The 24,618-nt window shown below is 42.5% G+C and overlaps 1 protein-coding gene across 1 annotated transcript in view; it reads right to left on the bottom strand.

Moving 5' to 3' along the window:
- The window catches only part of CHD7 (chromodomain helicase DNA binding protein 7), a 504,651-nt gene that overhangs the window by 58,607 nt on the left and 421,426 nt on the right, over positions 1 to 24,618 (bottom strand). The window contains 12 exon segments of the mRNA XM_030214843.1: positions 4,873 to 5,033; positions 6,900 to 7,574; positions 7,722 to 7,930; positions 8,158 to 8,386; positions 15,629 to 15,686; positions 16,250 to 16,280; positions 16,282 to 16,319; positions 16,391 to 16,548; positions 19,332 to 19,435; positions 20,173 to 20,262; positions 21,927 to 22,086; positions 22,910 to 23,109. Coding sequence (XP_030070703.1) covers positions 4,873 to 5,033; positions 6,900 to 7,574; positions 7,722 to 7,930; positions 8,158 to 8,386; positions 15,629 to 15,686; positions 16,250 to 16,280; positions 16,282 to 16,319; positions 16,391 to 16,548; positions 19,332 to 19,435; positions 20,173 to 20,262; positions 21,927 to 22,086; positions 22,910 to 23,109 — 2,113 coding nt within the window.

The raw sequence follows: 24,618 nt of genomic DNA, 5'->3' as shown, positions 1-24,618 counted from the left end.
CAGCAATGGACAGCAGAGCAGTGCTGGAGGAAGCTCCGGTTCCTCCCCAGCCTCCAAGGGGAACCCGGCAGCGGAGTTTTCTCTCTCCTGCTCCTGTCGGGAAAGAAAGGTCTGGGGAATTTTGCCCCCCCCCCCCTCACCCACCCATCGGTGGCCCTGGACCTCTGCAGCCCATACTCTCCCAGTATTCCTACACCAAAGTCAGAACACAACTATAATACCATAAAGAAAGCAACTCAACTACATCTCTAGACCTAAACTCTAAAGAACCACTCTCCTATACAGGAAAAACAACCTGATCTGAAAAGGTAAGGTAAAAGGATCCATCTGAATAATGAATCCTTCAATAATGCATAGACAGGCAAGAAACAGACTGAAGAATATTCCAGGGATGGGTTCTGGACTGCTCTGCAGGAATTCAAGGAAAGCAAATTAGAAAACCTAATTTCTCCATCCTTTATCATCCTTCCAGACTAGATCAGACATATGTTGAGACAGAGAAGTACCTGCTTATAATAAAGGTACCTCAGAAAGGCAGTATACCAAATCCATGATCCCCCTTTACCGAACGAGCACTTAGGCCTTGGAACCAGCTTCTCCTTTCTTTTGACCACTGAATAAAACACTAAGGGCTAGATGCATCAACCAAACGTTAAAAAATCTAAATCGTAAAAGTGCTTAACGAATTTGAAACAACGAAGAATGCACAAAAAAAAAACCAGCTCAGAAATGTTCGGTGCGGTATTGAAAAGTACAATGTATCAAGCGTTCGTTATCCCCGTCGTTAATTTGCTCCTTAAGCATGCGCAGAGCAGCCACAAATGTATTAAACCTACGTAGGTTACTTCCGTCAGACTGGGGCATGCGAGGGGGGGATCCCGCCCTGCAAGCCTTTTAGCTGTCTGACCTAGCAGAAATTGCAGTTGAAGATAACTCTAAAAAGAACGACCCTCGTAAATCCCCTTTTGTAACAAAAGACCTCTTTGCAGCTTGTTTACAGTACTGGGAAAATTGGCTTTAGGGGATAGCAGAGAGTGTTAATTTTCAAAGCTGTGGGAGAAGGGGAGAGACAGGATTTTTAAGCTGCAGGGAGAAGCAGTATGTTTTGTTTTGTAATGATGCAGGGGAAAGCGGAGAGCCACGTGTTTGTATCTCACTTTTCTTTTTAAACATGCTGGCTTGGATTTTTATGGTGCAGGGGGCAGCGGGGAGATGATAGCTCAGGCCTTAACGACAGGTCTGAGCACATGTAAAATTTCTGACGGTAAATGATTCATTGCAATCATCGGTATGGTTAGTGCATTCCGAATCACTTGTTTACTCTTTCCAAAAGTACTAGGGCATGCAATGAAGCTACAAAGTAGTAAATTTAAAATGAATTGGAGAAAATATTTCTTCACTAAATATGTAACTAAACTCTGAAATTCGTAGCCAGAGAATGTGGTAAAAGTAGTTAGCTTAGCAGGGTTTTAAAAAGGGTTGGATAACTTCCTAATAGAAAAGTCCATAAGCCACTACTGAGGTGGACGTCAGGAAAATCCACTGGGATAAGCAGGATAAAATCTATTGTACTGTTTTGGGATCTTGCCAGGTATTTGTAACCTGGATTGGCCACTGTTGGGAACAGGATTCTGGACTTGATGGACCTTCAGTCTGTCCCAATATGGCAACGCTTATGCACTTATATAGACTGTGCAGTGTTTGCCATTCTCAGCCTGCCCTGACATAGTCCAACCCAGTGCACATCCCTCCCCAGGTAATCACTGCCTCCTACTCACCTCTGGGGCTGTAGGACAACAGTGTCCTCCCCCAGGCTGCCCCTCTGTCTCATTTTTATTTTAACTTTATTATCCATCCAGACCCCTTCCCTTGACTGTCTGACCCCCCACTTTCCCTCTTTCAAATGCAAAAGGATGAAAGAGGTACGCTGAAGGTTCTGGGGGAACAGAAAGGGGGGGGGGGGGGGGTCCCAAGCCACAGTTTGACTCCCTGGGCCTAGAATATTTATTTTAAAATATTTATATCCTGCACCATCTCTAAATTTGAGAAGGTTACAATAATATATCCATAATAAAATAGTGGAGGAGTGGCCTAGTGGTTAGGGTGCTGGACTTTGGTCCTGGGGAACTGAGGAACTGAGTTCGAGTCCCACTTCAGGCACAGGCAGCTCCTTGTGACTCTGGGCAAGTCACTTAACCCTCCATTGCCCCATGTAAGCCGCATTGAGCCTGCCATGAGTGGGAAAGCGCGGGGTACAAATGTAACAAAAAACAAAACAAAAAAAACATTGCAATAACAATTACTATAAAATCGCCTGCTCCAAAGCTCTCCCTTAATGGTCCTAATGTTCATGGGGGAATGGCCCCACCAGATCCAGGGCAATTCACTGAGGCAGCAGGTTTCCTGCTACCTCAGTCCTAGACTGTTGCTTCACATTTGACTCATCACCAGCTAACCCAGGTTGGAGACACTTTTTATCAGTTTGGTGAGGTTAGAGATTTCACGTCAGCTGGTATTCATCTGCCTCTGAGGCAGCCATTTGGCAAAACATCGCCATAGTGAGGGACCTTGTTTAAACCTGGGAGTTATAAGTGGCAAATAAGCACACTTTTTCATATGGTCTGCTTCTCCTCTGTTCTCCATATTATGTATAAGGACACACTCTCTATCCTTAGTGGAAACACAATATAAGTTTGTCTATTTGTTTAATACCTGGGACAATGAAGGATTATGTGAATTGCCCTGGTTCATAAGAAACTATAGTGGGAATCAAACCAAGTTCCCCATTAGACTACTCTTCCATCCCAAACAATTATGTGGACAAAACTTAACTCTCCCTCCTTGACTACTTAATTTACTCTGTCACTTATGTAACTTTAACGCAATACCACTCTGTATTTCTCAAACCGGAATTGGCGATCGCCAACATGGTACTATGTAAGCCACATTGAGCCTGCAAAAAGTGGGGAAATGTGGGATACAAATGCAACAAATAAAATAAATGTGTGTGTTGTCAGATGTCAGACCAGTAGTTCTGTCTCTCCATCTTCTGGTAGGGGAGCGTAGAGTATGATTTTTTTTCTCAGTGTTTGGTAAGGAAATGGAGGAAGAAGTATTCTTGATGCTATAGCTTACTATTTTCTTTTACTGGTAGTCTTTTTCCTGGGAATTTATCATTTGTCTTGATAAGAACAAACATCAAGAGAATGTCAGTGGAAAACGCATCTTTTTTTCCCCAGGTAAATAGAGTATATTTTGGTAGATAGAACATTTTCCCTTGAATCAACTCTCTACTTTGGTATACTGTACATTATATCATGAACACATAATTAACATTTGCACTAATAAGACCTATTTACTAAGCATTTTTCTTCAACTGCAGTGCTCACAGAGGGAGGTCCTGACAGAAAAGGAAAGCATTTCTTTCTGGTACATATAACAAGCCATCACTGGCACTGTCATTGCCCTGTGCTCACTCTTCTGACTGGTCCTCATGACTCAGGCGTTTGTATACAAATGCTGTACCTATTTCTCCAGCAGTTCCAGCTAATCATTGTGATAACATGTGGATTATGGATACTGCGTAGAGTAAGTGCCTTAAGAGCTGCACGGAGCTGAGCTAGCAGTCTCTGCCTTGTCTAAAAATATTGTACTTCCTCTGCAGAGCAGTAAGTCTCTACTGGGACCAGGGTTGAGGTTGCAGCTGAAATCATGATTGGGAGTTTCAGAACTTTCATGATTGAATAAAGACATGGAATTGCAGGTGGGTTTTAGACTCTGGACTCCACCCATGCACAGGAATGTTAACTCAATTTTTTAAAATTATCATTGAGCCTCGGTGATTGGTTGACTGCTTTACTTACAATTTTAATGCAAGATTCATTGTTCACAAAATTTAAGCGTCAACAAATGTGTGTGTGGTATGCTAAACACCAATATATTTGTAGTGAAGAATTCTTGTGAATAATATTGGTCACTAATTCTGTTTATATATATATATATATATATATATATATATATATATATATATATATATATATATATTTTGCAGTGCTTTTAAATTGGACAAAAATTGTCTTGAATGTTAACTGCTCTCCCTGAAGCAACTGAAGCAAAACATGGCCTGTGTTGGGGACCTATGATTCTTTGGAAAACGTTTCAGTTTCAAGTTTGACAGTGGAGCATCTCTTTGAATTTGATATATCACTCATCAGCACTTTCGAAGTATTTTTAATTTGATTTTGATGAACCAGTATATTTTTTGCAGTTCATCTTACTAATCACTTAAAAGTCTGTTTATCACTATATGAAGAAAGTCTTTTTATACTGTGCAGTGATTAAAGAGGGTTGACAGTAGTTTTGATTCCAGTTCAGGGACTGCTACTACCATCACATAATTTTATAGTTTACTTGAAAAGTGACATAATTTCTTATTCTTGAGGGTTGCTTCTTATAAGCTGAGTTTTTCAAAAGAAGTTTTGTAGGTGATAAAATTAGGGCAAAAATTGGTTTAAGTAAATTTTCATGACCCAAAATATCCAGGAATTTACGGGTGAAAATCAGTTTAATAAATAAAAATGAAGGTTAAGTATTTTTTTATATTATTTGTAATGTTTTATTTTGTTTATATACTTATAACTCTGTATGGCTCTTGCATTGAATTTAAATTTATTGCAAATCATTTTGGGTATTTAAAAGTAGAAAACCAAGGACAAAAACTTGTTTTCAGATTTTTTTAATTTACTGAGAATGCATAAATGTAATATTAAGGGATACGTATTCTTCAGATCCTTTCCTGTCAAATGATATACACTGTAACAAAAAAATGTTGACCAAGGATATAAAAAGGCAGACATTCAATGCTGCACCAACCTTGGGCCAAAATGAAAAGGCGAAAGTTCTTTCGTGAAGCATCTGAGCTAGCGACTGGTCTCCATCCTCCAAGTAAAATCCATCACGGGTTTCATCTCGGGCAGTGCTTAAGGATGCATTGCTTTCTTCATCAAAATTCTTACCTTGAGAAACAGTCCCTGCTGAGGAACAGATCACTAGGCATTAATATATATAGACCCATTCATCACAAACAAGGCTGAAGACAAATTGCAACCAGATTTTGAGGAAATTGGACCATTTAGGATGTGTCTACCAAGGGAAACAAATATTTGATATGTAAGGCAACTAAAAAAAATGTACAGGTGGCATAATCTTACAAATATTTCAATTCCTACATCGCAGAAGACTAATTACATACAGACAAGAATCAAACAGGTTATGGCAGTTATTTTAGAAGCTCTATTCTTGTTTTGGAAGTCTGAAAACTGCAATTTATATGTCCATATCCCAATTTTACAAAGGCAGGCTATAGATGTCTATCACTGCAGTACATCCATATGGCAAGGGGTGTGGTCTGGGTGTATTTTAGGCGGGACTAGGGAGGGCCCATAGTAGGGACATCCAACTCCGAGCACAGAAGAGGAAGGGATGTCCAAGTCTAAAAAGATGGACATCCATATTTAGACCTGGTACTTGTCACGTCCAGGTTGTAGAAAGGTGCTTTGATTGAGCAGTTCTCCACTAAATGGCGATAAAGAAAGTCACAGCAGGTATTTTTCTGTCCCTGGAGTGCCCACAATAAAAAAAAAAAAAAAATTACAAAAAACTGAACTAGGACTTGAACCAGCAACCTTGGGATCTCTGCTCTGGCTCTCAGTTTGTAAAATGGATGTTCATGCTGGATGTTTCCAGCATATGGATGTCCCATCTCACATACATTTTAGAAAAGGCTGTATCCTGGTCTAAAATACATGCGAGAAGAACGTCTATGTGTGATGCACAGACTTGGATGTCCTTTCTAAAATGCTGCTCCACATGTTTTACAGATAGCATACTAAGGTATTGAGGGAAGAGAGATCAAAGTACAAGTCCTGTCATTTTTCTTCATTATTTATCCATCCTAGGATTTCTTGAAGCTTTCAAATATCTTCCTCTGCTATAGTGTTACATGTTAGAGCATACTAAAGAGCTTCTAGAGATGGATGTTCAATGTCTCATAGCTCCTCCTTTTTGTGGAAAAATGAGTCCCTTCTTTGTTCTGGGTTGGATGTAGAAGATACATCAACTTTGAGCTCAGCCTATACCATTCTCTCCCCATACAGATTGACAATGTGACATGAAACACAGCATTTTATCTTTTTTTCATTAAGGTCCCCATCAATGCTTAGTGTGCAATAATTATGTTACCTACTGACAGACACTACTTGATAACACTGTTATCATGTGCCAAGTCTTGTTAAATAGGGGTCCAAGATATCATAAATGCACAACCAAGCATAAAACTAGGAAATAAAAGGAAAGAAAAATAAAACAACCCAAACCTACTCTAGATCAGTGTTTCTCTCTCATGCATATTCATTGTGGATATCCTGAAAACCTTAAGGAACTAGGTGTGCTTCAAGGACTGGGTTGAGAAGAGCTGCCCTAGATTTTAATCAATCTATATAATATAGCCTATTACTTAGCCAATGACTTGTAATTGCTTGCTCTTAAGCTGTTCACTTTTTTATGCTGGCTAACTTTGGTGGTATAGGTTGAGTGGTGCTCTGGTCAGTGGCATCCCTCAGGCAGTAGCGTTGGTGTCTCTGCAGCTTTTTCTTTTTTTTTCCTTACCTCTTTCCATCATTCTTCTCTCTATATTTTCCTTTGTCTCTCATTAAGTTCCTTTCTTGTTTCTTGCTTCTTTTTAATTGATTGTACACTGCTTTGGCTTTGTTAAAGACGGTATATTAAATGTCAATGAACTAAATTATATGGGGATTTCATTCTAAAGGAGATTTACAAAGGAAGCAGATTATCTCAATACTTACAGCAACATTTATACTACATACTGTTATAACCCTTACCTTCAGCTTGAGATGACTCTTCTGATTTGTCATCATCATCAAGTTTTTCTTCATCTTCCTCTTCTGAACCCTTTTCAGAAAGGGATTTTGGACCTGTATCTGGAGTCATTACCACATCTTGTATTTCGCTTTTCAAGGCAACTGCCTCATGTTTACTTTCTTGTTTAAGGTTTTCTGAAACATTTCTCTCTCTCTCCCCCACTTCTTCCTCTCTAACTTTTACCTCCAAATCCTCAGACCGCTTAGTAGTTTCTTCCTGTTCTACAGTTTTTTCTTCCTGGATTGAAGCTGATGGAACCACAGGAGGGGGAGTTGGGCTGTAGACTGGGCCTGGTGGATTCAGCAAAGAGACACTACCATGCTGCCCAGCACCCCGGTTTTGAGCAAAGCTTTTATGTGCATCCAGGAAGCAGAGATCAGGATCATTAAGGATGTGGTAATCAGTTCTACTGACTCCATGTTTAGCAGCACCAATCAGCAAGTCCCTGTCATGTTTGCCACTCTCCCACCATTCTGGCAGATCCAGGCTTGGCTGGCAGAGTTTTAGTCTCTCAGCTAGTTGAGGGTGCCGCAGAACTTGTTCTCGGATCTTCCTTAATAACTCTATGCGGTACAGGGTTCTAGAGGCACGTTCTTCTGTGATTGGTTCAATCATAGTGGAAAGATCAGAGAATTCTGTGAGCAATAAAAAAATGTTTATATAAAAGATGCTGGCTTTTATGCAAACAGACACTGAAAATGTTTCATCTGAATTAAACAATCAAACCTTGCATTTTACTACACTAAATGTTAACTTGAGGATTTCCTAGTGATGAAATGTACCTTCATCTTTTTTAGATGACATGCGGCATACTCGCTTGCACATGGCGACAAAACAGTTGAAATACTTCTCCAAACTCTCATCTGATTTCTTGTCAAGTCTAGCAAAAGCTCTAAACTGATTCCAGTCAAAACGCTGACTAACTGGGTCAACAATCACCCCAAACGTCGATACCACACGATAAAAATCTGCTTCTTCTCTCCTTGTCCATCTGAAAAAGGAGGTGAGAGAAAAGAAAAAGATTTAGGTAAAGTGACTACTGTTTAAAAAAAAAAGTTGGCAAGGATCAAATATCAGTAATATCTGCACTGTTATAAAAAAAAAGTCTTTAAACACTAAAGACATTTGAAGCATATAATTTTAAACTGCTATAGTAAGGGCAATTTGGGGAGGGGATAGGGGGCATAAGGGTGGCAGAAAGTTGTAACTGGTTGAAACTCACTTTGGCGCTTTTCTGTTATTATGGCTTCCCTTTCTGCCTCCAGTGCTCTAACTTCCTCTCGAGGTCGTCTCCTCCGCCGGTCAGTCTTCATTAAGGCTTCCTGTCTCATCTGCTGCCTCTTATAGCTGCGCTGATAAGCAGTAATAAGTCGGCGGAGGCGAGTGGTCAGTGTCGAAGTGTTAGGCCAATACAGCTGTCCTAATTCAGCACCATCACTCTGCTTGCCTACAAATCAATGGATAAAAAGAGTGAGGGGGACAAATATAATAACCCAAAAGGACTCTTAAGTGCTCAGTACACTTTAGCCTGAAATGAGGATTAAAATCCTATTTTCTACCACTGGGGGGGGGGGGGGGGGGGGGGGGAGGGGGGTGAACTGTGAAACAGGTATTTTATTTGTAGCATTTGTATCCCACATTTTCCCACCTATTTGCAGGCTCAATGTGGCTTACATTATGCTGTGATGGCAATCGCCATTTCGGGTACAGGATTTCAAATGGTATTACATTAGGTGCTGATGCTCCTGTAAAGATGGCCCACTTGGCCAGACAATGAAAAATAGTACTAACAATACTATGGTTTCATTAGATAATACAACTGGGTGCTAATAACTTGATGTCCCTTTTTGTTCATTCCTGAAGAGTTTTAAATTTTGAAAGCTTCACCTCCTTAGCTTTTTCCCATGGCTATAAATTGCTGTAGAATCAAGGCACTACAGATCTTCATCAGAACTCCATAAAGATACTGGACATATGTAAAACTTTAAAACATCAAATGCCATAGAAAGGTGGGAGATCTCATTAAAAAACCCGCCTCCGTAAAACGCAGGAAGGGGTCTCTGCAAGAGCCTGCAACTCTGAAATTCTCCGAGCCGAAGTAATGCCTACTAGGAAATTGCCTTCAGATAAGATCCTTAACCGTAATCCCCGATAAGGGTTCGAAAGACGGACGCTGAAACGCTTTGAGAACTAGTTTAAGGTTCCGGATGGCAGAACTAGCACGTGCGGAGGACGCAACCAATTTATGCCACTCAAAAAAACGAACCACAAACAGGTGGGGAGGTGATCGACGCCCCCTGAAGTCGGCCTCTAAAGCATGCACAGCTGCCACCTGTACCTTAAGAGAACTCAACGAGAGTGATTTCTGTACAACCCTCCTGAAGAAACGCGAGGATAACCGATACCGAAGCCGCTGACAATCCCGAACTCGCACAACCATGAATCGAAGGTACGCCACACCCTAGCATAAGCTATCAAGGTGGATCTTTCTGAGCCTGAAGCATTGTAGTGATAACGTGTCCGGATACCCTTCCTTCTCAAGTTCGCCCTTTCAAGGGCCAGGGCCGTAAGACCAAAGGGGGAGGGATCCTCCATCATGACTGGTCCCTGCAGCAAGAGACCGTCCTGCGCCTGGAGCCAAAGAGGACGATCGAACAGGAGCCTGACCATAACCGCGTACCAGGGACGTCTGGGCCAATCCGGGGCCACCAGGATCACTGGACCGGGATGACTGGCAATGCGAGTCAGTAAGCTGCCCACCATAGGCCACGGGGGAAAGGCATAGAGCAGGTCCGTGGGCCAAGGTTATAGAAGAGCATCGATGCCTTCCGAGCCCAGCTCTCTTCTCCTTCTGAAGAAAAGGGGAACCTTCGCATTGAATGTGGTGGCCATTAAGTCCATCACTGACATCCCCCAACGGGCAGCTATCTGATCGAAGGCCAGAAGGGAGAGTGTCCACTCCCCCGGCTCCAACTGGTGGCGACTGAGAAAGTCTGCTTGCACATTCTGTGACCCCGCTATATGAGCCGCCGTCAAGAGAGAGAGCCGAGTCTCTGCACAACGGCAGATCAGGGCTGCCTCACGTGCTAGTGGTGCACTCCTGGTGCCCCCCCCCCCCGACGGTTCACCTAGGCGACCGCCGTCGCACTATCCGAGAGAACTCGAACTGGGCAGCCACAGAGAAGATACAAACTCCCGAAGGGCCAGATGAATTGCCCGCTACTCCAAGCGGTTGATGGACCAAGACGCCTCCGTCGACGTCCAAATGCCCTGGGCCATCTGTTGGAGGCAATGAGCCCCCCAACCAGACAGCGACGCATCGGTGGTCACGATCTTCCACTCCAGGGTTTGCAGAGGAATGCTCAACACCAGATTCTTTGAATGAACCATCAGTGTATGATTGTGTGCAGACGGGTCGAACATGGCAACCGAACCTCGTAATCCTCCGAGAGAGACCAACGGCTCAGAAGGTGCCACTGCAGGGGCATGCATGTGAGCTCTGGCCCACTTTATGACATCCAAGGTGGAGGCCATGAAACCCAGAACTTGTACATAGTCCCAAGCCCGCAGGTTTGGAGTTTGGAACAGAGCTCGCAACTGACCCTGCAACCGTTGTGCTTGAGCTGAAGGAAGAGAAACTATCCTTGTTCGGGTACTGAAGCACACTCCCAAGTATTCCAGCATCTGGGAGGGCGTAAGGCTGCACTTTGGGAAGTTGATCACCCAACCGATTGAAGCAACCCGACCACTCTGTCAGTTGCCCATCGACTCTCCTCGAAAGAGGATGCCTGCACAAGCCATTCATCTACATAAGGATGGACTTGAATCCCTTCCTTTCTGAGATAGGCTGCCACTACAACAAGGACCCTGGAAAAAGTCCGAGGTGCTGTGGCTAGGCCGAAGGGCATCGCTTTAAATTGAAAATGACGACCAAGCACTGCAAAGCGAAGAAAACGCCTGTGGGGAGGCCACATTGGAATGTGTAAATAGGCCTCTGAGATCGAGAGACGTCAAAAAACTCTCCTGGCTGTACCGCTGCGATCACCGAGCGGAGGGTTTCCATGCGGAAATGCCGAACCCGTAAGGACCTGTAGACGCACTTGAGATCTAGGACGGGTCACCAAGAACCGCCCTTTTTTGGCACCACATAATAAATGGAGTATTGACTGCACCCTCTTTCTGCTGGCGGTACAGGCTGGGTGGCTCTCAGTCGCTATAAGTTGAGGAGGGTGTGACGAACTGCCCGCACCTTGGCGGAAGATTTGCAAGGAGATTCCAGAAACGAGCCTACTATCGGACGAGCCAATTCCAACTTGTAGCCGTCTCTGATAACCTCCAATACCCATCCGTCAGATGTTACCCTGGTCCACTCCACTAGGAATAGGGACCCGCATGCCCCCAATAACCGGCTGGAGATGGACCAGGGCCCCATCATTGGTCGGACCTGGCTGTGGGCTGGTTTCTGTTACCGGAAAGGAAGGCCCGCCTGTCACCTCGAAAGGGCTGAGGTCTCTGAGAAGACATTGCTCTCTGAAAAGAAGCCCCATGACCTGGACGGTAACAACGTATATCCCTAAGGTCTAGATCCCGCCGGTCGCACAAATTTGGACCTGTCCTCCGGGAAGCGCTGGCCCTTAGAGTCACCGAGGTTCTTCACAATCTGTTCTAGGTCTGTCCCAAACAAAAGCTTTCCCCTAAAAGGAAGCCTTGCCAGCCGTGACTTAGAGGCCACGTCTGCAGAACAATGTTGCAACCACAGCCAGCAACGCGTGGTGACTGCTAGGAAAACCTCCTTCGCCGAAGCCCTCAAAAAGATCATAAAGAAGATCTGCAAAGAAGGCTAAACCAGACTCTAAGGCCAGCAAAACAGCCATGAGGTCCTCCAGAGAGGCGGCTTTCTGTACCCACGATAAGCATGCCCACGACACATAGGAGCCACAAACTGAAGCTTGCAGGGAAAGGGCTGCTACTTCAAAGGACAGCTTCAAGCAAGTCTCCAACTTACAATCCTGAGGGTCCTTGAGCGCTGTGCCACCCTCCATAGAGTGAGTGGTTTTCTTAGTGACTGCTGTGATTAATGAATCCACCATAGGAACCTTCAGCAAGTCTAAGTCAGCAGCAGGCAGCGTGTAAAGACGCGACATAGCCTCTAGCAACTTTAAGCCCACTGTCCGACGTATCCCACTACGCCGAAATAAGAATTTTCACCGGCCTCATGCACATGAAATGAACGAGGTGGGCACTTGATGCCAGACATAATAGAGGGCACCAGACCTGTTCCCCTGACGATTCAGGGGGTGAATGGCCAAACCTCAAAAGCCCTAATAATCAGGGAGGGAAGCTCTTCACTGTGAAAAAGGCGGGCAGCAGTCAGGTCATTCCCCTCCTCAGAAGGCAGAGTGACCTCATCTGCCAAATCCAATGATACTGAGGGAGAGCCCGGAGACAAAACCGGGCCATATGTGTCAGATAGCTCCTCAGGATCCAAATCTCCACCCGGGGACATTTTGGCAGCAAAGACTGAGAGGCTGCAGCAACTGAAGTTTGCTGAGGAAGAGAAGCTGCTGACTTCTCAGAAGAAAGGCATTGTGCATTAATAAAACAAAATCTGGGGAAAAAAAGAACTGACTCCCGTGCTCCCTCTAAATTGCTTTCCTCCATCGGATCCTGCGCCACAGAAGGGCTCTGTGCCTCCTGTCTGTCAACCGCCACATGCGGAGCTGATCGCGCCTGAGAGGAAAAAATGGCACCCGCCGACGCGCACTGCACTAACTGCCCCCAAGAAAACTGCCAAAACTATCCCCTGCGCTTCCGACTCACCGGATGCCTGAGGGGAACCCCCGTCGCGCTGAACACCCCACTGTGGGCTGACGGCGGTACGATTCACACTCCCCCAACGCTGCTCTCCCGGCCCCCCACACCGGGAGCAGCACTTAGCCGCTTCAGAAGGCACTGACATGCTCCACAATCGCCTGCCCCTCAAACAGACTTGGCAGCCCGTCTAGCTCCTCCGTATGATTAAACAAAAACAAAGTCTCTTAAAGAGACGCTTACCTTTTTTTTATTTTACTCAGGAGAGAAAGGCAAACACCCGATCAGGCCCACAGCCCCGGGCGACGGTGGAAAGGTAGGGGGAGACAGGAAGGGACCTGGCACCAACAGCCACTCAACCCCCTGACTGTGCTAAACTAGGCCCAAAGGACACCAGTAGCCAAATGAAACCAGAACTGCACAGAGATGTCCCTCCATCTGCTTGATAGAGAGAATACTGAGGTTTACTTGGCTGCACAGGTCCACATATAGCAAACCTCGGAGGTTCTCTCTAGCTCTACCTGCTGGTCGAGGGACACAACCCCACAAGTCTCCGGATTGATCTGTGGGATGCTATGGAACTTCAGCTTTACATTACGTATTTTTCGGACTATAAGACGCACTTTTTTCCCCCAAAATTTGGGAGGAAAATGGGGGCTGCGTCTTATAGTCCGAAGGTTAGCGAGTTTGGGATTGCTGTCCCCTACTTACGCGATGCCATGTTCCCTGGTGGTCTAGTGACGTCGGGCAGGAAGAGCCCCCTCTTTCCTGCCCATCCCGCTGCTCTCCGTGCTCCTGACTGCTTCCTGACGGTCTCGGCGAGATTCAAAATGGCCACCGAGAATCTCGGCGGCCATTTTGAATCTCGCCGCGGACCGTCAGGAAGCAGTCAGGAGCACGGAGAGCAGCGGGATGGGCAGGAAAGAGGGGGCTCTTTCCTGCCCCGACGTTCACTAGACCACCAGGGAACATGGCATCGCGTAAGTAGGGGATGGCGATCCAAAACTCGGACAAGACGCACCGGAGCACCTAGGTTTTAGAGGAGGGAAAAAGGAAATTTTTTTTTTCCTATTTCCACTCCTCTAAACCTAGGTGCGTCTTATGGTCCGGTGCGTCTTATAGTCCGAAAATACGGTAAATTACACCAAGCTTTGAGTCCGGGTAAGATTATGGGACCTTACAGAAGGCCTGGACCTGAGAGGTGGGCCCAGCCTTAGGCTTGCTTAACTTCCGCTTGATAAAAGGTATTCCCCAAATTGTGCAGGGTGCAGATTTACAGGGCGTGTCAGTTTCAAATTCTACACAGGGCTTATTTCTCCCCCCAAAAAGCATTTAAAGCCCATGTACTGCGGTTACCTTTCTGTGAAAAGTGTGATACAGCTGAGGGTGCCCTATTTCATGTTTTTTTGGGGATTGCTTGGATATTTTTTTTTTTTTGGAAAGACAGCTGCTTATTTAAGTCAGTTTCTGGGAAGCCGCATTAACTTCTCATTGAAGTCTGAATAACACAGGAGATTTGGGAGGGGGGGGGGGGGGGTGATCCCATTTCTCCGTTAAAGCTGCCCTTGTAGGGAAAAAAGCATTTTACAACAATGGATGAATTCAAAGAGACCTACACAATGGCAATGGAGGAACCAGTTTCATACTCTTATGATGTGGGAGGCAAATGAGGCCCATCTTACTTTTAAGCGCTCCAGACGCTTTTTGGCAGTATAGGGCTTTTACATTGTCTCTTCCACAACACACTAGAAGTGCTGTCATCAAACTGCAAACCCAGTGCTTTGGAGGACGCGAATCTCCTCTAATAGGGGAAAAACATTTTTTTATTTGGCTTGTTTTAGTCTTTTTGTACCCTAGTCTACACCACATTGCTAATAGGTACAAGAGTGGAGGTGATACTGGGGTGGGGGGAGGACATGGCTAGGGGTGGTATAAGTTTTGCACAATTCCTGAGGGAGGCTATGAGTTTAGGCCTCTCTCAGGGAGATGTGGACTGGAGGAGAGAATAGGGCTTCAATTGAGCTCTCCTTCTTTCCCTCTTTGGTGGTGTGCTGTTGTCTAGATTAGTGTTGAATGGTTATAGTATCTTATTTGTATGCTAAATCACTTGTTCCATAAATTGTATATGGTAAGGAGCTGGGAGGAGATGGACTGGGGAGTGGCTCGGGAGTTGGGGAGGGGTTTGCTTTAAAGATGTACGATACTGCAATGTTTAATGGCTGTTTTATTGCTTTATCACTAATAAATAGATTTAATACAGTATAGAGAATGGGGGGGAGAGTTGGGAAAGGAATAAGCTGTAAAATATTGAACAATTTGAATGTTGAAGGATGAATTATCTTTATTTGTTCAATAAAAACGGTTTTAAACTAAAAAAAATACGTGTGCAAGCAAAGAGTACACACACAAACACACCTTCTTCAAAGCAGTTATAAATGTGGCTAAGAGAATGTGTACACTACTGAGGAATATTTAGAATCCTATTTTATTGCAAAGGCACATAAGTACCTGTTGCCTTTATAAAATAGCTGCTTTTCTGAAAATGTTTTAGGTAACCATGTTATGAAATTACCTCCAAACGTCTGTGTTACAGAAAGAGCTGTGTCTGTGATACATCAAACTACCACTACAAATTGTGAGCACAGAGTGCACCACCACTGCACAAACTTCAGCCTCACCCTATGTATAATGTGGGTATCTCTTGGCTCAGTTACCAAGAACTTTATTACTCATATCCATCTCTGAGCATGATACTCAAGAACAGGTGTTACCACCACTACTCCAGGAGAAACCCACCATTATCTCAATGGTCCAGACAATAAAACAAAGTCAGTTTTCCTAGGCCTACCCAAATCCTTTCACATCCCTGATGCCTTACCTGAAACATCTATTTCCATGACTTCCTCTTTATCTTCAAGTGGAGAGTTTGTAAATTCCTATAGAAGAAAATATATTTTGGAATTATATTTTCATGTTTCTTTGTAAAAGTAAAACTGCATAGAATGCTCTGCAAGACTTCAGTGAAGCTGCAAGTAGAGCCAAGCTGACTCAGTCGAGGACCTACATGTTTAAAAAATTCTTAGTGGTTCTTGGTTTTGATTTTTTGGTGTGGTTCATTTACATTTAATTTCATCAGCACAGTTTCACTAATTCCAGGTATTTTATTTTTGTTCTTCGAAATCTATTGGATTTGAGAGGTGCATTGCACTTAACATTGTAATGCTGTAATTATAACATGGGTATTAAGAATGTTATATTGATTATGCTCTTTCCGCCTTAATGGGCCTCTTATGAACATATACTAAACTTATTTTGCTTGTCCCAGATTTATGACTATACTTAATAGATTAGTTTGCAACTTCTGTTTTGAATCAAATTTTTTTTCCTAAAACTGATAGTCCTTCAGTATCTTTACAACATTATGAGTAGCCTTCAATCTCAAACACAGCATATGTATGTGCAAACAGGAACATACAGAAGAAGTACATTCAAAACTTACATCAATTTCATCTTTAAATGGGATTCTGGTTGCTATATTCTGGATCTTCATCTTCCCGGTCAAATTCTCCCTATACAATTGCAATTATGAAGATTAAGTACCATAACAGAGCCACTATGCTAGAATCACCCACACATGAACTCTCCATCCCTCCCTCTGCCAATCTTACCCATCACCACCATCTGCTAGCATATCCGTTCCCCTCTGCTCTGCTGCTATAGCCTTTGCATCAGGCATACCAGCCCTTTCCAAAAAACACATGGTAGGGTCAGCTCTGATAGAATTGTATTTCTCATAACCTGGAAAAAAAAAAAAAGAATAAAAATGCAATACACCCCACAGTTATGGACAGTATATAGACAAAACATACAAAGATGTGCTAAAAATGCTACTACGGCTTAGTGAAAGACCTAAGTTTTCATTTTTTTTTCTTAAAATCTCAGTAGAGAGCCTTTGAATGAATATCTGCTGGCATTTAATGTTAACATTTTCAACAGGGGAAAGCAAAGTTAACTTTTCTTTAACTTCAAATAATGACAAATCTGTTTTAAGGGGTTAACAAGTCTGAAATGTCATATTGTTATGCTATCCAGCCAGGTTCTCTCTCAAGTGGTTGTACAAGTCACTTGTTGCATTCTCTGAAGTACTGGTTCTCAACCTTTCCAGGAAACTACAACAACATTTATGAGATATCAGCACACATGCCAAGTCCACTGTGGATTTCTTGAAATCTAGACTGGCTATGAAGGCCCTGAGGACTGGGTTTGTTAAAATTTTCAAAATCCACCTGATATATATCCAATTTGTAGTCTTCAATAGCAACTACTTGCTTGGTCTTGTGGCAACAAACTGAGTCACCATATGCAAAACTGAGCTCCTAGACCAAGTGAATGAAAATGTATCCTGAAATAAAAAGTAGGTATATAACAGAGCTGACAGGAGAGAAATGTAGCTGAGTCAGCCAACCGAATCCATTCCAGAAACTACTGAAGAGAAGTTAAGACATCAAGAACAACCAGTGGATGACTTTTTTTTTTCTTTTTAATTCAGCTCATATTTTAAGTAGTAGCTCAAGGTGAGATATGCTAGATTCCTCCCTGTCCCTGAAGGATTTACAATCTAAGTTTGTACCTGATGCAATTAAGGGTTAAATGACTTGCCCAAAATCACAAGGAGCATCTCAGAGACACTGCAAAAGTATATTTAAAATTCAGAAGTGGTTGTGCTAATCTCATGCACAGCTGGAATCAACCTAGCAAGCAGACTTGTAAATTTTAGCAATATTTACACCACAGTCATCTGAAGACCAAGAAGAGGCTAGAAAGCTGGCAGAGGTGATCAGAACTTAAACCTGGCAAGTGACCAGCTCATTCGAGTCACCAGTGTGTTTCTAAGCTGGCTGGCTGGCATGGGGCACCATGTACGTGTACATACAACTCAGGCATGAACTTTGCAGATGTGTACTGAGCTCCGCACCGCTGGCCTGCAAGTTCTGAATGTGTCTATGGCATCCTGACAGAATTTTAGAACAGCCAGCATGGTGGTGTTTGGAACAGCCAGTGTATCAGCAGCTTCCCCATGGCTAGGCTTCAACTGACCCTTATACCTAAAAGTCAACCAACACCACATAGTTTTGCCCTAACCTCTAACCTGCAAAAATGCCATGAACCAATAGCAACATTTGTATAAGCAGAACACCTGTGGGACACCTGGAATTTAAGTTTACTAGATTCTAGGATCAAAATGCATTCATTCCTATGCAAACCACAAAAACAGAAGTTTTGAAGGTGCCTTCTGTAAAATCAAATCTGCAGAAATCTATCCTAAAGTATAATACAGCCTAAAAGTTAACATTTACTCATGTTAGTTGTCTGCTACATTAAAACACAAAGAAAATTAATTAAAAAAAAAAAACATGACAAGCTTATCTATCTTGTCATTTTTAAAAATCAGTTTACTTGAAAAATGTCAAGATGACAATCAGCCCCTCCCCCTCACAATCTCTTAAGATTACCACAGAAGTTTCCAGACCTTCCTTTTTAACCTTAACATCGATTGGCACATGGAAGAATTGAAACCAGTCTTACTTACCTCCTTTATGTCCTCTGTTTCTCTGCATCTACTTCAGCACTTTAGTATCAAGACTGTTAGCACCTGTTACCTGTACCTCACCACTAGACTGCACGAGTTACATATAAGGCCATCAAACTTGTCCTATTAAATTTAGGATGATGTGTGTTGGTAAGATAAACTCTCCCCCTCTTCCCCCATAGCTTTTTACTGCCCAAAGCGACTAGATAGAAAATGGCAGGTCCCAACAGTGCATAGAGGAAAATGATTTTATTTTTTAAAATAAAGACTAGTCACTTCTGAGCTGAGCCCATGTAAAGTGGGGCCAACCTGTATATAGGGAGACTAGCACAATTCAATTATGCTCTGTACAACACACTGCTCCCAACCACTGTAGAGCCTCAAGCCAAACCATAATCATGAAAGTTTTTTATAAACCATCATTCCCCCCCTTTAGTCAGGCTAGGCTGCTGAAAATGCCTCTGTGACCTCTGGAGAATTGGGATTATAATCAGTAATCGCTCACTGTGTATATCATGCCAACTCTGCATCCCCAGCCTTTCTAAGTTAACAAGACTGCATCCCACTCAAGGGAGCCGGGAGTTCTCAGTGCTGACATTTGTGAAATATTGCTTGGAACAAAGCCCAGGAGGCACTTGTACAGATTAATAGCAGAGGTTAAGCCCACCATCCACTTTGACACTGGTTGGCAGGGAGTTAGTGAGTAAAACATCACTGGAAGCAAAGTTTAGAGAGATATATAGTGCTACTTGGTTACTATTAAAAACAAAATATGGCTGTTTTATTTACAACCAGAAAAAAATATTTTCTTCCTAAACGTTAAGCAAACATGTAACAACAGCATCTGATATTGAAAGCTCATGTTCACTCTAACAAAGTGGAGCAGAAGCCAACAGCTCTTCTGCTGTTGCAGTACTGTATATTTGAAGCACTTGGATCCAAGTATAAAAATCATACAACAGATCAGTTCTCACATTCAGATATCACATACCGTGTTTAAAGATGCCAATTAAAAGGGATTTATCAGCTTCTCTGTCCCACCAGGCTGTAGGAACCTCAGCATGAAAAGGTTCAGGTATCCAGATATCCACCTCACTGCAGAGACAACCGTGTTAGTACATGTAGCCAACTTACTCCAGATACTTCCTTTAAACTTCTGGAGAGGAGCAGGGAAGGAGAGAGCAAAAGAAAAGGGAAAATTGCTTTCTGGAATGGTAGGGGGAGGGATAGGTATTTTATGTACTGTAAGTTTAAAGCACCATATTATTTTGAGTTATTCCTATGAAGGCACTTTTAATTTCTAAATCTCCAAAATGCAAAAACTAGTCAAATGGTGTCATTATATCTTAAATATCCTTTCCATCAGTAGATAGACCTATCATGACTATTTATACTTAGCTGTACTTAAATCTCTTAGGGCTCCTTTTACTAAGGTGCACTAACAATTAGCTCATGCTAAATGCTAAGAAGCCCAAAGGAATAAAATAGGTCTCTTAGCATTTAGTGCATGCTAATCATTAGCACACCTTAGTAAAAGTAGTAGTAAAAGGAGTCCTAAAAATGTTGATTGCCAATTTAGCAAATATTGGAAAACAAATTAGGACATCTATACACATATATTAAAAAATAAAAACATATTTGGCACAACCAATTTGGGAGACAAATCTTACACTAAGCCTCGCCCCACCATACAAGCATATCCCAAGCCAGTTCATAGAAAACAAGAAAGTAGATGAAGGACTACAAAATCTCTCAGGGTAGCATGCAACAGCAGAGTCAGGTGACAGTGCTCACTACGATTAAGAAGAGAATAAATCTGCACTTTCACTAACCTTGAGTCGGCACCCTCTAAGATTTTGTCTGCCTGGTCCCCTATGACTTCTTGTCTTAGGTAATATAGCATGCGGACACGCAGCAGGACCCTGAAGAATAAAGATGAAGGTTGGGGGGGGGGGGGGGCGGGGGAGGGAGAGTGAAAAAAAAAGTTTTCAACTTCAGGACTGTTTGCCAACAGTGGCTTTTGGCAGCTGCTGCTGTTCATCCATCATCCTGCCAAGGCTGATTAGCCATGCTGTATGGTAGGCTTGAAGCATGACAGATGGTGGCACATAATCACCTCTGTGTGGTGCTTTCTGCTGGCTTCCAACAGGCCTGCCTGGCAACCACTTATACTGCACAGAGCGCGCCTGGGCTCAGCCCAGCCCAAGCACATTTATTTAGTCCTACCTAGCACAGCTTGTGAAGTTCAGACACGTACCACACCACTGCCTCTGAAGTATTGAAGCAAGTTTGTAAACAACTGAGCAGATGGCTTTCAGTAACTGTTCTGCTTCATTATCTCATAAAATTTCCTCAGCTGCTGCCTTAATGCCATTTTTGGAAGCGCATCAGAAGTTGTAAGAATAATCGAGATATAAAACCTGGTTTTACTACCTTGCAATAAACCCTCAATATGGAATGCCCAAGGAGGAGGAGGGAGGGGGAGGCAAAGGTTCTCAGCCCAGATTATACAAAACTTTTTTGCTTCCATCTTTCCCAAGTCTCTCCCCCCCCCCCCACCCCTCAACTTACTACATATATACAGTAGTTGTTTTAGGAGACAAGTGATCTAGGATTTAGTAAACAAAATAGGAAGAATATTAAGAATGTCCACTTTAGTTACTAACATGTTTCTAGACACTCTGTGGACTATTTCAAACCCTGAAGAAACAGCTAGTGAATAATACCAATGTTTGATATTCACAGAGAACATACTACACAAAACTGTACTACACAAACTGTGATCCACAAACACTTATGCTTATTTTATTGGGATTTATTAACCATCTTTATGAAGAGATTCACCTAAGGTGGTGTGTTACAGTAGTACCCAGTGAGTGCAATCTCCACTCCCACCCAATCCACTGTAATGTGGTTGAAGACTTAGATTACATAGGGGGTCTTTTACAAAGGAATGCTAGCATTTTTAGTCCACGCTAAATGCTCAACACACCCCTATATTCCTATGGGTGTCTCTAGTGTTTAGTGCGGCTTTGTAAAAGGACCCCATAGTGAAGTGGCACACCACCACTTCAATGTTCATTCCCTCTTCTGTGCCACACACTAGGCTGTCCTTTGTATTTGTAGCAAAACTTTCAGCTTTACCCCTCTATATTTATTTAAACAGTAGACACTTTGAGGCTGCAAATCTCCTGTGGGTGAATGGACATTTTAATATGTTTGCTACTAAGCTGGAAGAGATGACAGGTTTTGGAGCAAGGATAAGTAAATTAAGGGCTATAGTATATGATTAAATATAACGATTTCCCACGTATAGCAAACTGGTAAATCCTTCAGATTCTATTAGCAAAGGATGATTACTAAGGGGCAAAACCAGCATTTGGAAATATTACTTATCTCCAAAAAAAAGTAACAAAATTTATAATTCTATGTATATTGATCAGAATATTTTCTACACCCTCACTAAAAAGCATCTTGGCATATATCAATTCACACTTGGAGTGGGATTCTGCTTCCAGTTTATATATTTTAAGACAACATAGGACAACAAATTAACATTTAGCACTTGATTGTGCAGTCCACTTACTTGTTACAATGGTGTTTGAGGTGTTTCTTGTAGCTGTCCTCCTGGAACAAGGTGTCTGGGTTACAGGTCGTCAGCCAGTCTGCTTGTTGCAGCATGGGCTGGGTACTCTGCGTTTTCACCTTCTTTCCTTTTCTTCCCCGGGGCACTGGAGCAGAGAGACCTGCCAATAAATAAAGGAAAATGTTTAATAAATGGATTTCAGAATCTATTTGATGAATTTCATGCTCTGTATTATTTCCTTCCTTAAACTAGAACTTATTTTCATAAATGCTAGGGAACAAGCTTTGGTGTCCATGATATCTGGCAGACATATCTGGTGACCACTGGCTCAAATCCAATGATGGTCAGGCTCAGTTTTTCACCCGTTAGAGATGTAGACAATTTGCTAATTGCTGTCTACATAGATATACAGAAAGCCTCCAGGTACAAACCACGTTGCTACTACTGCATTTTTCTTACACCAAAACACTGATCATTTCTCTTCAGTCTTCCAGGCCTTGCCCTCTCCCAAACATTTCTCATTCTCACTACTCTTCATTCTGTCACCCATTATCCCCATGCTAAGCAGAAACATAACTCCCCTTACTCCTCACACCTTATCCCTTTTTATCACTGTTGATTCTCCTCTTCCTTTCCAAGTTCTATTAAAACTTTTCCTCTCTTCCCATGCTACTCTCAGCTCCTTTTCTCATAGCTACCCAACAGGCTGATTTCCTGAATATTTACAATGAAGACAGATGTGAGGTTTTGCAAATATTTGGACTAAGAATCAGGATAAGGTCCATATTTTGATTATCCTGAAAACCAGACCTGTTTTTTTTCTTTATTCTACAGTCTTAGTGGTCCTCCAACTTAGTGAGTATAATTCACCAGTAACTGCTGATGTTCTAGAACACAAGTGACAGGTGGACCACTTCAACTGGAGCCGATTCTTTTGAGTTCTCACTGGCTACACTGTACTGCACTGCTATTACCAGCCCCACCTGAGTGGTTAAGCAAAGCACGTGTCTGCCCATCTTCTGTTGGTGTGATGAGATCCCAGATGAAACGTTTGATATTTTCATCCCCTTTGTAATGGTTCAGACAGTAGACCAAGATGGCACGGCAGATAGTTTCTACATCCTGTTCGGTTAGTTGCCGTTTGAAGCGCCCATGAGAGAGGATGTCTGTCCACCGACCCCATCTGACAAAAGACCAGTATTAAATTTTGAGATTTTAGAATGGTACGTCTTCCTTGTATCAGAAAGGCTTTAAATATACTACATAGGTAAATTCCCAGCATTTTGCAAAAGTTCAGAAAACATACAGCACAGAACTGGAGATATTACATTATATATAGAAAATTGTCTTTCTGCTCCTCTTTGTCAGAAAACTTCCTGGATTCCTTAAATGCAAGAACTTAAACATGCTCAGACTTTACATGCGAGACTTAGAACTACTAAGCGAGACAGTTTCTCTAACATATTAACCCTTATGTGCAACTGTCAGATCTAGCTATCAGGATAGTCACAATTAATGTTCATGATATATTTACTAACATTTAGTCTGCAAACTACATTAACCAAACTACAGAAAGTATTCTGAAAACCAAGCCTGTTGGCTGATAAATACCATCTTGAAAGCCCAGATCAGATGTATTCCATGTATTAACAAAGGTGGAAAGAGCAAAAGACAGCCAAGCATGCTTAAAAGATGAAAGAGGCTATTAGAGCCAAAAGAACATCTTTAAAAAAAAAATAGAATAAGGATCCAAATGAAGAAAATAAGAAGCAACATAAGAACTGGAAAGATAGATGCAAAACATTGATAAAGAAGGCTAAAACTTTTTCAGGTACAGAAGCAGAAAGCCTGTGAGGGAATCTGTAGGACAGTTAGATCATCAAGGAGCAAAAGGGGCACACTCAAGGAGGACAAGGCCATAGTGGAGAGACTGAATGAATTCTTTGCTTCTGTCTTTACTGAAGAAGATGTAAGAGATCTACCTGTACCAGAAATGGTTTTCAAGGGTGAAGATGTGGAGGAGCTGAAAGAAATCTCAGGGAAACCTAGAAGACATACTGAGCCAAATCGACATATTAAAGAGTAGTAAATCACTCAATCATGAAATTGTTGATCTGCTGTTAGTGATCTGTAACCAGTCATTAACATCATCCATAGTACCTGAAGACTAGAGAGTGGCCAACGTACCACTAATTTTTAAAAAGGGTTCCAGGGTGATCCGGAAAATTACAGACCGGTAAAGCCTGACTTCAGTGCAGGGCAAGGCAAAATATACTATTATAAAGAATAAAATTACTGAATACATAGACAAACATGGTTTAATGGGACAGACTCAGCATAGATTCAGCCAAGGGAAGTCATGCCTCACCAATTTGCTTCATTTCTTTGAAGACATTAATAAACGTGATATGGATAGTGATGTGAATAGTGGAGTGCTGCAGGGATCTGTACTGGGATCGGTGCTATTTAGCATATTTATAAATGATCTGGAAATCGGAAAGACAAGTGAGGTGATTAAATTTGCAGAGGAAACAAAACTATTCAAAGTTGTTAAAACACACATGGACTGTGAAAAATTGAAGGAAGACCTTAGGAACTGGAAGACTGGGTATCCAAATGGCAGATGAAATTCTATGTGGACAGATGCAAAATGATGCACATTGGAAAGAATAATCCAAATCTTAAGTTATTT

This window comes from Microcaecilia unicolor, chromosome 1, assembly GCF_901765095.1.
Source record: "Microcaecilia unicolor chromosome 1, aMicUni1.1, whole genome shotgun sequence".
Taxonomy (NCBI): Eukaryota; Metazoa; Chordata; class Amphibia; order Gymnophiona; family Siphonopidae; genus Microcaecilia; species Microcaecilia unicolor.
This window is presented reverse-complemented; position numbering and strand designations above follow the sequence as displayed.